General features: G+C 23.2%; 1 protein-coding gene across 1 annotated transcript in view; it reads left to right on the forward strand.

Annotated features, from left to right (window-relative positions):
• The first annotated feature begins 7,095 nt into the window (after positions 1 to 7,095).
• The window catches only part of LOC117172819 (centrosomal protein of 131 kDa), a 34,685-nt gene continuing 27,563 nt past the window's right edge, over positions 7,096 to 14,217 (forward strand). The window contains exons 1-3 of the mRNA XM_033361064.1: positions 7,096 to 7,481; positions 13,551 to 13,659; positions 13,734 to 13,818. Coding sequence (XP_033216955.1) covers positions 7,176 to 7,481; positions 13,551 to 13,659; positions 13,734 to 13,818 — 500 coding nt within the window. The 5' untranslated portion in view covers positions 7,096 to 7,175. The remainder of the gene's footprint in view (positions 7,482 to 13,550; positions 13,660 to 13,733; positions 13,819 to 14,217) is intronic.

A 14,217-nucleotide genomic window follows, 5' to 3' on the forward strand; every position in this document is an offset into this window, starting at 1 on the left:
TTAAGAAATATTTTTTTGGCTTGAAAATTAAACTGCTTTGATAAATTCGTCTTTTTTCGTCAAAAATTGAATTATTTTGCTAAAAAAAATTTGTCAACCTTTTTTTCTGAATTTTAATCCTCTTTCTTTTCTTTTTTTTTGAAGATAAGCCGTATAGTTCTGAATGAATTTGTTTGGGTTGAAAATTAAATTACTTTGATCGATTCCTCTTTTTTCTTCGACAATTGACCTATTTTGTTTTTAAAAAAATGCCACTTAATTTAACTGTTTTTTTTCTGAATTTTAATCCTTTTTTTTAATTTTTTAATTTTTTTTTTGGAGATCAGCCATTTAGTTAGGAATGAATTTTTTGGGGTTGAAAATTAAACTACTTTGATCACTTCGCCTTTTTGGTCGACAATTGACCTATTATGTTAAACAAAATTCGTTTGATTTAACCGTTTTTTCTGAATTTTAATCCTTTGTTTTGAAGATAAGCCATTTGGTTAAGAATTATTTTTTTGGGTTGGAAATTAAACTGCTTTGATAAATTCGTCTTTTTTGGTCGAAAATTGAACTATTTTTCTAAAAAATGTTTTTTTATCTAATTCATCTGGTTGAAAATGTAAACATTTTTTGTTGAATTTTAATCTTTTTGCTTGGAAGATTAGCTATGTGATTGGAAATGAATTTCTCCAGATTGAAAATTTAACTATTTTGATACAGTCATATTTTTCGGTCGAAAATCGAAACATTTTGTTAATACAAATTTTTTTGTTTACTTCAGCAGGTTGGAAATCCAACTATTTTTTACTGAATTTTTTGAACTTTTTTGTTCTAAATTTGACCATTTGGTTAAGAATTAATTTTTTAAATTTAAAAATTCAACTATTTTAATGAAATCCTCTTTTTAGGGTCGAAAATTAAACTATTTTGCTGCAACAAGTTTATTGTTTAATTCAACTGTTTTTTGCTGAATTTTGATATTTTTTGTTGGATAATTAGCTTCTTGGCCGAGAATGACTTTTTTAAATTTTAAGTTTAGTTTACTTAGCCTTTTTTAAAAATTATTTTTCTGAAAAAAATCTTTTTTTTCTTAATTCAATTTGTTGATAATTCATCTTTTTTGCTGAATTTGATTTTTTTAAAGATTATACATTTGGTGGAAAATGCATTTGTTTCAGGAAAATTCGACTATTTTTATGAAGTCATTTTTTTGATCGAAAATTGAACTATTTCTCTCAAAAAATGGTTCAATTAACAGTTTTTTGCTGAAAAAGTTGTTTTAATTCAACTGGTTAAAAATTCCATTTTTTTTGCTGAATTTTAATTTTTTAGTTCGAAAATTAGCCATTTGTTTGAAAGTGTATTGTTTTTGGTTGAAAATTCAACGACTTTGAAAAAGTCATATTTTTGGTCGAAAAGAGACTACTTTGTTAAAAAGAAAAAAAAATTTCGTTTAATTCAAATTGTTGAAAATTTGACTTCTTTTTTTCTTAATTTTAATCTTCTTTCTAAAACGTTAGACATTTGGTCAAGATTGCAAAAAAATTCGTTTAATTTAACTGGTTTAAATATCAATATTTTCTGAATTTTAATCTTTTTTCTTGGAAAATGTAGCCATTTGGTTAAAAATTAATTTTTTAGTATATTTCAACTGCTTTTTGCTAAATTTATATCTTTTTTGTTGAAAAGGTAGGTATTAGGTTGAAAGTGCATATTTTAACTTTGAAAATTTAAATACTTTGATGCAATCGCCTTTTTTTAATTGAAATAATTTGCTAAAAAAAATGTTTTTCCTTTAATTCAACTGTTTTTTTTCTGAATTTAAATCTTTTTTGTTGAAAGATTATTCCTTTGGTAGAAGATGTATTTTTTTTAGGTGGACAATTCCAATATTTTTATGAATTCGCCTTTTTTAATCGAAAGTTGAACTATTTTGTTTAAAAAATTTCATTTAATTCTACTGGTTGGAAGTTCAACGGTTTTTTGCTGAATTTCAATGTTTTAAAATTCAACTGTTTTTTGCCGAATTTTAATCCTTTTTTCTGAAAATTAGCAATTTGGTTAAGAAAGAATTTTAATAATTTGAAAATGTAACTATTTAGTTAAATGTTTTTTTGTCGTAGATAAACTATTTTGCCTAAAAAAATCGTTTAATTTAACTGTTTTTTTGTTGAATTTTAATTTTTTGGGGGGGGAAATTTTCCATTTGGTTAAGAACACATTTTTCAAAATTGAAATTTCCACTATTTTAATGAAGTCCTTTTTTTGACAATTAAACTATTTGGCTAAAAAAAGATTTTTTACATTCTCATCCTAATGAGAAGGTATTGGTTTTATGTAAAATTTCACTTTGTCGGTTTTCATAAAATCTCCGAGTTTTGAGACCACATTTTTTCAAGATTTGAAAATTCTATGAACGGTTATTCACATCACTCAGAAACTGAAACAATTTATCCTGATGACTTTTTTCTATAAAAAAAATTATCAGAGTTAGAGCATTTTCAAAATCCAAAAAAATCTAAATTAACATTTTAAGATTTTAAGAATAATTTTTGATATGACACGTAGTTTTTGCTCGAGTTGTAAAAAATAACGTTCAAAATAAAAAAATTAATTTTTTTTTAAAAAGCGACACAAGGTACGAACTAAAATTAACAGATAAAAGTTGTTCGCCTAAAAAGATCTATACATTTATTATTAATCATTTTTAGATAGGACGAGTAGATTTTCCGTCAATCGTAAAAAATAAGATTAAAAATTAAAAATAAATTTTTCGGAAAAAGACTGCGCATATGCGCAGTAGTTTTTCTTTAATTGTAAAAAACAAGATTAAAAAAAATAGTATGATTCAAATTTCATGCATATTATGAATTGTAATTATATAAATTTATTGAAATGATACATTTTTCAGCGCAGCTTAAAATGTAATTTAGAACAAAATAAGAAACAAATATTAAAATAATCATGATAAATACAATTTTTGCTTTATTTTGCAATATTTGTATAAGCAAAATAAGTCAAAAGAGCTTTAACAAAAGAGAGTTCACAATCACAAAATTACATCAGTGGATGTTTTATGTCTTAATTTTAAAAGGTCCAGATGCGCGGGCGGGCAGATTTTTGTTCAATTCAACTGGTTAAAAATTGAACTCTTTTTGGTTGAATTGCAATATTTTTTGTTGGAAATTCAGCCATTTGGTTAAAAGTGAATCATTCTAAGCCGAAAATTCAACTACTTTGACAAAATCGTGTTTTTTTGGTCGTAAATAAAAAAAATATTTTGCAAAAAAAATTGTTTAGTTTAACTGTTTTTTTTTACTGAATTTCATTTTTTTTTAGCAATTTTTAGAGCAAAATGCATTTTTTTAGGCTGAAGGCTTAACTAATTTGATAAAATTACCTTTGTTGCTCGTAAATTGAACTATTTTGTTACAAAAAAAAGAATTAGTTTAATTCAACTTTTTCTGTTGAATTTCAATCGTTTTAAAATTAAACAGTTTTTTTCTGATTTTAATCTCCTTTTTTAATTATTATTGAAAATTATCCATTTGGTAGCCATTTGATTAAGAATTAATTTTTTTATTTTTGAATATTCAACTATTTCGTTTTAGTCATCTTTTTTTGCTTGACAATTTAACTATTCTGAGGAAAAAATTTTTTTCCTTAAATTCAACTGTTTTTTTTTATGCATTTTAGTACTTATTTTTTTTTTCGAAAATATTTTGCTAAAAAAGATTTTTTGTTTGATTCAACTGGTTAAAAATTGAACTCTTTTTGGTTGAATCGCAATATTTTCTGTTGGAATATTAGCCATTTGTTTAGCAAACAAAAAACTCCTGTTGTAATCTGAAAAAAATTGAAAAAAAAATTAATTTTCGGTCAAAAATAAAAAATCCCCTTCCTTCTTTTTTCTTTCTTTCGTCTTTTTTATTTTTATTGCCATCAAATTACAATATAATAAAATTCAAAATGAAAATAAAAAAATAAAAATTGCATTAAAATTGCATTATTTGGCAATGCAATTTTTTTTTTGAATGTTATAATATTGTAATTTGATGGTAGTAAAAATAAAGAAGACGAAAAAAAGAAAAAATAAGAAAGGGGATGTGGTTGGCTGTCTTCTTATTTTTATTTCCTCTTTTTTATTTTTGACCGAAAATTAATTTTTTTCAAATTTTTTTATCAGATTACAATAGGAGTTTTTTTGTTTTTGTTTCTCCAATTTAAATTTATTAAATTTTTACTTTTACAAACCCGTATTTTTTGGTCGAAAATTAAAAAACTATTTTGCAAACGAAATTTTTATTTAATTCAACTGTTTTTTACTCAGTTGCAATCGTTTTTGTTGAAAGATTAGCCATTTGTTTAAAAATACATGTTTTTAGGCTGAAGGCTTAACGACTTTGATAAAGCCGTCTTTTTTTGGTGGAAAATTTAACCTATTTTAAAAAAAAATTTGGTTTAATTAAACTTGTTAAAAGTTCAACTGTTTAAATTACAGAATTTTGGTTGTCTCAAAATTCAACTTTTTTTCTGAATTTTAGACTTTTCTGTTGGAAAATTATCTATTTGGTTATGGAAAATTTTTTTAGTTAAAAAATTCAACTATTTTGATGAACACATTTTTTTGGTCGAAAATAAACTATTTTGTTAAAAATCAAATTTTTTGTTGAGCTTTAATTAATTTTTTCGTTGGAAAATTGCCATTTGGTTAAGAAAGAATTTTATAAGTTCGAAAATTCCGCTATTTTGATGAAGTATCTTTTGTTCAAAAATGAAATATTTGGTTAAAATACAAATTTATGGTTCAATTCAACTGTTTTTTGTTCAGTTTAAATTTTTTTCGTTGGAAAATTAGCCATTTGGTTAAGAAAGAATTTTATTAATTGAAAAATTCAACTATTTTGATGAAGACGTTTTTTTGGTCGAAAATAATCGATTTTGTTAAAAATAAAATTTTTTTGTTTGATTCAACTATTTTTTGCTGAATTTTCATTTTTTTTCCTTCAAAAATTAGCTATTTGGTTAAGAAAGAATTTTATTAGTACGAAAATTCAAATATTTTGATGAAGACGTTTTTTGGTCGAAAATAAACGATTTTGTTAAAAATTAATTTTTTGTTTAATTCAACTATTTTTTGCTGAATTTTAATTATTTTTTTCGTTGAAAAATTGCCATTTGGTTAAGAAATAATTTTAAAAGTTCGAAAACTCCGCTATTTTGATGAAGTATCTTTTGTTCGAAAATAAAATATTTGTTTAAAACACAAATTTTTCATTTAATCCAAGGGGTTTTTGCTGAATTTTAGTCTTTTTTGTTGGAAAATTAGCAATTTGGTTAAGAAAGAATTTTATTAGTTTCAAAATTCAACTACTTTGAAAAAAGTCGAGCTTATTGCTCGAAAATTGTACTATTTTGCTAAAATAAAATTTTATTTTGTTCAATTGAACTGTTCTTGCTAAATTTTAATAGTTTTTTTTTAAGATTAGCCATTTGGTTGGAAATACATTTTTTGGATTGAAAATATAACTAGTTTGTTAAATCGTCTTCTTTCGATCCAAAATAAATTATTTTTTCAACAAACAAAAAATCATTTAATTGAACTGGTTGAAAATTCAACTGTTTTTTGCTCAATTGTAATATTTTTTGTTCCAATATTAGCCATTTGGTTGGAAATTAATTTTCTTAGTTTGAAAATTTAAGTACTTTGTTACAGTCGTCTTTTTGGTAAAAAATAAACAACTTTGTTTACAAAAATTTGTTTTTCATTTCATTCAACTGGCTGAAAATTTAACTGTTTTTACTGAATTTTAATCTTTTTGGTTGGAAGATTAGCCATTTGATTCATAGCGCATCTTTTTAGGTTGAAAATTCATCTCTTTTGATAAAGTTGTCTTTACTGGTCTAAAATAAACTATTTTTTTAGAACAAAATGTCGTTCCATTCGACTATTTTTTGCCGAATTATAACCTTTTCTTTTTATTGAAAATTAGCCATTTGATTAAGAATTAATTTTTTGGTTGAAAATTTAACTACTTTGATAAAGTCGTCTTTTTGATCGAAAACAAACTAATTTTTTAAAAAGAAAAAAAATTGCGTTAAATTCAACTGGTTGAAAATTTCATTATTTTTTGCTGAACCTTAATCTTCTTTGCAGAAAATTAACCATTTGGTTGAAAATAAATTTTTTAGTTTTAAAAATTCAGCAAATTTATTGCAGTCCTCTTTTCGTAAAAAATATATAATTTTTTTAAAAATACAACATTTTTGTTGTTGAATCTTATTTATTTTAAAATTCTCCTGTTTTTTGCTGAATGTTAATCTTTTTTGTTGTAAAATTAATCATTTGGTTAAGAAAGAATTTCATTAGTTTAAAAATTCAACTATTCTGTTAAACAATGTTTTTTCGTTTAATTCAACAGTTGCTTGCCGAATTTTAGTCTTTTTTAATTTTAGCCAATTGGTTGAAAATTCTTTTTTAGTAGAAAATTTATCTTCTTTGATGAAGTCGTTTTTCTTTTGTAGAAAACTATTGAACTATTGATGAAAAAAAATTAGTTTAATTTTTGCTGAATTTTGATATATTTGTTGGAAAATCAGCCATTTGGTTATTAATCAATTTTTTTAGATTGAAAAATTCAACTTCGTGGATGAAGCCTTTTTTTCTTTGGTCAAAAATTGAACTATTTAAAACAAAAATGGTTTGTTTTTTGCTCAATTTAAATATTTTTTCGTTGGAAAATGAACCATTTGGTTAAGAATGAATTTTTTTAGTTTCGAAATTCAACTATTTTGAAAAAGTCCTCTTTCTTGGTCGAAAATTGAACTATTTTGGAAAAAAAAGTTTTTTGTTTAATTCAACTAGTTGATTTTCTATAAAATTAATAACATAAAATAATTAATTTTTGTATAAAATTTAATAGTTTTTGGTTGAATTTGAATCTATTAAATCCTAAATAAAACTAATGATTTAATCGCCCCTAAATTTGAATGCATGGATGAACGACTCAGCACCCCTTTAGTCACCATAACAACCAACTTCCGGTAATCCAAACAAATCCAAATTCCATTTTCCCAGCCACAGTATGTGTCTATAACCCCACGAACAACCACAACAAACCAGTTTTTTACAGTCCAAAAAAATTAATTTAATTATTCCTCTAAATAATAAGTTAAAAAAAAATTAAATAATGAACACGATGGTTAATATAGTGCATCCAAAACTGCTCTCAAAACCACCTCTCTCTTCAAAAAAGTTAAATCCGGTAGAACCAAATTTAAAGGATCTCGAAAGTGAAAATGTTACAATCGAGATGTTTAAAAATATTCACAAAGAATTAACAAAGACTAATGATTGTAACCAAAATGTGATTGAACCGAATTCCTGTTCTTTTGAACAACTCTGTACAATGATTAATGATCTCGAAAAAAATATGAGTGATCAGCCAGTTTTAAGGAAAGACTTAGAATATGTGCCTCTGAAATACCAAATCCAAGTAGGTTTTCATTTATTTTTTATTTATTTATTAGATAATGATTAATAAGAAAAATAAAAAATTTATTTATTTATTTTGTCAGTCAAGACACCGATATGCTTATATAAATTTAAAATGATGTTAATTATTTATCGTATATTTGGGCTTTATTTAATTTTTATGCTTATCGGCCCGAAATTGGTTTGAATCCATGAAAAAAATTAATTCTTTATATAAAAAATTATATTTAGATGTTTAGCAAACCAAAAAAAAAATATTTTCCATAAAAATAAAATACGTTGTAAATTTTATTTGGAATTGTCAATATTAATTAGCTAGAGAATACAAATGAATAATTATTTTTTAATTATCAACCCTTTAATCCGTTTTATGGGGTCCCGAAAAACCCCATAAGTGAAAAAATGGCTTTTGCGAGATTTTGGCGTTAATTATAATTTTGTTGCGGTCTTTGAAATAAAAATTGTTTCTAATAGGTAAGGGACTATCTACTGATAACTAGATTTTTGCATACATTGTTTAAACAATTTATTATTATAGGCAATAAAAAGGCATAAATAAAAAAAATTCACAATCAACCGCAAGCTTTCTAGCAATTATCTAAGAGAATTATTCAAGGATAATATTATTTAAAGCAATAATAATAAATTGTTTAAACAATTTTTTTTTAGATTTAATTGATTATTGCCTCGCTCTAATTGAAAATGTAAAACAAGTTGAAAATTTAAAAAAGAACCGCAACTTTCTGGCATTAATAAAATTGATTATTATCAACAATACAAAATAAATTGTTTTAAAAAATAATTTTTTTAACTTTAATTCATTATTACCTCACTCTCACTGAGAATTTGAAGAAGAAAAAATCTGAAAAAACTGAAACTTTTTAGCATTATTCAAAGAATATTATAAAACCAAAATAAATTGTTTGAACAATTATTTCTGATAAATTTGATTGATTATTGCTTCGATCTAACTGAAAATTTGAAAACAAGTTAAAAATTGCAGAAAACCCGCAACTTTCTCCCATTTATTCAAATTATTTCATTATTATTCAAATAAAATATTAAGGGATATTAATAAATTGTTTAAACAATTAATTGTGTTATATTTAATCACTTATTTACCTCACTCTAATTGAAAATTTGATAAAAAGTGGAAAATTTGTAGAAAGAATGAAATTTTCTATTATTAGTTGAAGAGAATATTTCAATAAATAATAATAAATTGCTTAAACTATTATTTCTGTTAAATTTAATTGCTTATTGCCTTGCTCGAACTGAAAATTTGAAAAGAAGTTATATATTTCAGAAAAAACCGCAAAGTTCTGACATTCACATCGAATATTATTAACAATAAGAAATAATTTGTTTAAAAAATTAATTAAAATTAAAAAGTGGACAATTTTGGTAAAGAATGCAATTTTCTCGAATAATTCACAGCGAATATTTGAAAAAAATTAAAAATTTCAGAAAAAACCGCAACCTTCTGGCATTTATGCAAATTATTTTATTATTATTCAAATCGAATATTATTAAAAATACTAACAAATTGTTTCAAAAATTAATTTTGTAAGCTGTAATTAATTATTTACCTCACTTTAATTGAAAATTCGACAAAAAGTGGAAATTTTCGGGAAAAATGCAATTTTCTATCCTTATTCAAAGAGAATATTATAAAAAATAATGATAAATTGTTTAAACAACTATTTCTGTTAAATTCTATTGATTATTGTGTCTCTTTAACTGAAAATTGGAAAAAAGTTGAAAAATTCGAAAAACCGCGACATTGTAACTCTATTCTAAGAGAATATTAATATAAATAATAATAAATTCTTTAAAAAATTATGTTTGTTAACATGAATTAATTATTCCTTCACTTTAAGAGAAAAGATGACAAAAACTGAAAAATTTCAGAAGAAGCGGCAATTATTTAGCATTATTTAAAGAGAATATTTAAAAAAAATTAAATTATTTAAACAATTATTTATTTTAAATTTAATTGATTATTATCTCACTCTCATTGAAAATTTGAAAAAAGTTTTAAAATTCGGAAAAAACTGCAATTTTCTAGCATCATTCAAAGAATATTATGAAAAATAATATTAAATTATTTAAACAATTTTTTTTATCTAATTGTTTATTACCTGACTCTAACTGAACATTTGAAGAAGAAGAAATCGTAAAAAACTGAAACTTATTAGCATTAATCAAAGAATATTATAAAAAAAATGTTTAAACAATTATTTCTATTAAATTACATTGATTCTTGTCTCGCTCTAACGGAAAATTTGAAAACAAGTTAAATATTTCAGAAAAAATCCACAAATTTCTGACATTATTCAAATAGAATATTATTAACAATAAAAAATTAATTGTTTAAAACATTAATTAAAATTACAAAGTTGACAATTTGAATGAAAATGCAATTTTCTATAATTATTCACAGAGAATATTATAAAAAATAATAAAAAATTGTTTAAAGAATTACTTCTGTTAAATTTTAGTGATTATTGCCTCGCTCTAAGTGAAAATTTGAAAACAAGTTAAAAATTTCAGAAAAAACCGCAACTTTCTGGCATTTATTCAAATTATTTCATTATTATTTAAATCAAATATTATTATCTATACTAATAAATTGTTTAAACAATTAATTTTGTTATATATAATTAATTATTTTTCTTGCTTTAAGTGAAATGTTCACAAAAAGTGGTCAATTTTGGTTAAAAATATGCAATTTTATATTATTATTCTGAGAGAATATTATGAAAAATAATAACGATTTGTTTAAATAATTATTTCCGGTGAACGTATTGTCTCGCTCTTAGTGAAAATTTAAAAACATGTTGAAAATTTAAAAAAACGCAACTTTTGAGCATCCATCCAAATTATTTTATTATTATTCAAATCTAATATTATTAACAATAATCATGCATTGTTTCTACAATTAATTTTGTTAGCTTTAATCAATTATTTACCTCACTTTAATTGAAAATTTGACAAAAAGTGGAAATTTTATCGAAAAATGCAATTTTCTGTCCTTATTCAAAGAGAATATTATAAAAAAAAATAGTAAATTTAAAAAAAAAACTATTTCTGCCAAATTCTATTGATTATTGTGACGCTTTAACTGAAAATTGGAAAAAAAGTTGAAAAATACAAAAAACCGGGACTTCCTTCACTCTATTTTAATATAATATTAATTAAAATAATAATAAATTCTTTAAACAATTATATTTGTTGACTTGAATTAATTATTACCCTACTCTAAGTGAAAAGTTGAAAAAAGTAAAAAATTTCAGAAGAAACCGCAACTATCTTGCATCATTTAATGAGAATATTATGACAAATAATATTAAATTATTTAAACAATTATTCCTTTTAAATGTAATTAATTATTATTTCCCTTTTAAGAAATTGGAAAACTTGTTGAAAATTACAGAAAAACCGCGACCTTCTTACTCTATTCTAAGAGAATTTTAATATAAATACTAATAAATTGTTTAAACAATTATTTCTGTTGAATTTAATTGATTATTGCCCCGATCTAATTGAAAATTTGTGAACAAGTTGAAAAATTCGGGAAAAAACAGCAATTTTCTAGCATTATTTGAAAATTATATAATTTAAAGTAATAATAAATTGTTTAAACATTTACATTTATTAATTTGAATAAATTATTACCTTACTTTAAGCGAAAAGTTATAAGCAACAATAATTTGTTTAAACAATTTATTTTGTCAAATTATATGAATTGATACCTTGTTGGAAGTAAAAAGTGGACAAAAAGTTGTATATTTCAGAAAAATCGCAACTCTATATCATTATTCAAAGAGAATATTATGAAAACTAATAATAAATTTGTTAAGCAATGATTTGTATTAAATTTAATTGATTATTGCCTAGCTGCAACTTAAAATTTAAAAACGTGTTGTAAAATTCGAAAAAATAGCAAATTTTGAACTCTATTAAAAAAATGTTATAAATAATATGATATTATTTATAATATTATCAGTTATTATAATTTATAAATTTATTTATTTGGCTGAAAATTTAATTATTAGGTTGGAAGTTTTTTTGAAAGTCAAATATACTTGGTTGAAAATTTACCTTTTTAGTTGAAAATTTATTTCTTTGCTTAAAAATTAGTTTTTCAAAATGAAAATAATTTTTTTTTTTAACTGAAAATTGAACTGTTCCATTTTTTGTCATAAATTTTTCTTTCTTGATAGAAATTTAATCTTTTTGTTAAAAAAATTATGTGTTTTTATGTAAATTTAACTATTTTATTGAAAATTCGTTTTTATATTCTTTAAAATTTATTACTTTTCTTGACTGAAAATTTAACTGTTCTATTTTTTGTTGAAAATTTATCTTTCTTCAGCTGAAAATTCATGTCCTTTTTAAATTCACCTTTTCAAAATACACTGTAAATATTTTATTTTTGCTGGAAAATTTATGTTTTTTAGTTGAAAACTGGACTATTTAGTTGCAAATTTATATTTATTGATAGAAATTTATTTTTTTGTTAAATTATTCATAATTTTATTTGAATATTCTTTTCTTTCGTTATAATTTAAACCACTTTGTTTAAAAATTCATCGTTTTCGGTAGAAAATTAATCTTCTTGATGGAAAATTGATCTTTTCGGTTGAAAATTTATTTTATTTTGTGAAAATTTAACTATTTTATCTGTGGTCAATAATGCATTTCTTTGGTTCAAAATTTATTTAATTAATTTTTTTTACTGAAAATTTAACTGTTTTATATTTGGTTCTAAAGTTATTGTTTGAACATTAAATTATTTAGTTGGAAATTCTGGTATTTTATTGAAATTTCGTCTTTTGTGATTGAAAATCCATTTCTTTGCTGAAAATTTAACTATTTTATTTGTGGTCAAAAATTAATTTCTTGGGTTGAAAATTTATTAAATTTATTTTTCTTACTGAAAATTTAACTGGTCCATTTTTGGCCCCAAAGATATCTTTTGAATATTAAATTATTTGTTTGGGAATTTTTGTATTTTGTTTAGATTTCGTGTTTTTCGGTTGAAAATTCATTTATTTGGTTAAAAATTTAACTATCAGGTTGAAAATTAGTTTCTTTAATTTGAAAATTATTTGTTTTTTTTATTGAAAATTGATCTATTCCACTTTTTGCCAAAAACTTATCTTTTTTAATAGAAATATAATCTGTTTGGTAATTTGTTAAAACTTTATTTTCTTGTTAAAACATTAATTTGTTTAGTTGAAAATTTACTTACATTGTTGAAAATTCGTTTCTTTTTGTTATGTTAAAAAATGTATTTTTGAACTGCAAATTTAACTATTTTGTCTTTGGCTGAGAAATCACGTGTTCAGTTAAATAATTTTTTTTTATTAGAACATTATTCTTTTATGGATTGGAAATTCAACTATTTTGTGATTAAACAATTTTTTATTGTTGTTTAAGATTTATCAGTTTAGTTAAAAATTAATTTCTGCGACTGAAGATTTAATTATTCCATTTTTCGTGAAAAATTTTCATAGAAATTTAAGAAAATTCAACTTTTTTTTTGTAAATTTTTTCCCGTTTAATTTGAAAATAAGCCTTTTACCATCGGTCGGTAAGACAAGAGACGGTCAGTAATTTAAAGTTCATATGCCATCTTTGGTCGGCAAAACAGTGAGTTTGGTAATGGAGATCCCTGCTAACTTAATGTTATAATTTTCTGTTCCATGCTCAGTTAGCATCGAACGGTAAAATAGTTTATTACCATTGGTCGATGGCACCATCGGTTCTTGTTGGTAACTTGCAACGGTGGCGCCGTTTGTCGGTATCTGAAATCCTAGACCCCTAGCTATACTACTGTCAGGGAATTTTAAAATTAGGATTTTGTAGCTGTCCTAAATAACAAGAAAAATTAATTTTTGAAATTTTTTTTATGTATCCTGAATTTTAGTATCACGCGCATGTTCCTTAGTGCCTTTTACTTAATATCTCAAACTTTCAACGCGATATTTTGATTCGCGTAAACGTAAGTTCTTACCAAAAAATTCAAGAGTTCGAAAAAAAGATGGTTAATGTATTTTTTTAGGTTCAGCCAGAGAAAGATATTTCTGTTAATAATTGCATTAATAGTGGACCAACTTACGATGATATTATGGATTTTTTGGGCACATTGGAACAAGAAGTACCAAAATATGGTAGGTCATAGTTTGTTTAAATTTAATTTAATTTCTGTAAAAGTTAAGTAATATTTTTAATTTAAAAATTGAAGATCAAGCGAATGAAGGTGGAAAAACGCACGCAATTCAGGAATTATTGTCTAATGATCAGCACTCGTATTGCAATTCTAATAACAGGTAAATTATCCAAATTTGTTGCCTACTTGAAATACATTGATTTTATTATAATTATAGTTAGTTGTTAGAGCGTAGTGAAAATGCTAGAATAAATTATTTAAAATCGTTTGAGCTGAGGGAAAAAATTTGGATATATATCTTCTTTTTCCAATAGATTAGACCAATAAAAAAAGTTCCTATTGCTAGAATTATGGCGAATTTTTATTTGTACACTTTAAAAAAATATAAATTTAGCAAAAATTCGTTTTCAAATTTAATATTACATATTATTTTAATTTTCCAATCAAAAATAGAACAGAAGAAATTAACTGATTTCATAATGTGTAGGGTGTCGACGACTCGGGGAGAAATCCTTATACTTTCGTTCGGGAGATGTTCGTTTCTCCGCCATTTTTTTAA

The sequence above is a fragment of the Belonocnema kinseyi genome, chromosome 1 (genome assembly GCF_010883055.1).
Source record: "Belonocnema kinseyi isolate 2016_QV_RU_SX_M_011 chromosome 1, B_treatae_v1, whole genome shotgun sequence".
Taxonomy (NCBI): domain Eukaryota; kingdom Metazoa; phylum Arthropoda; class Insecta; order Hymenoptera; family Cynipidae; genus Belonocnema; species Belonocnema kinseyi.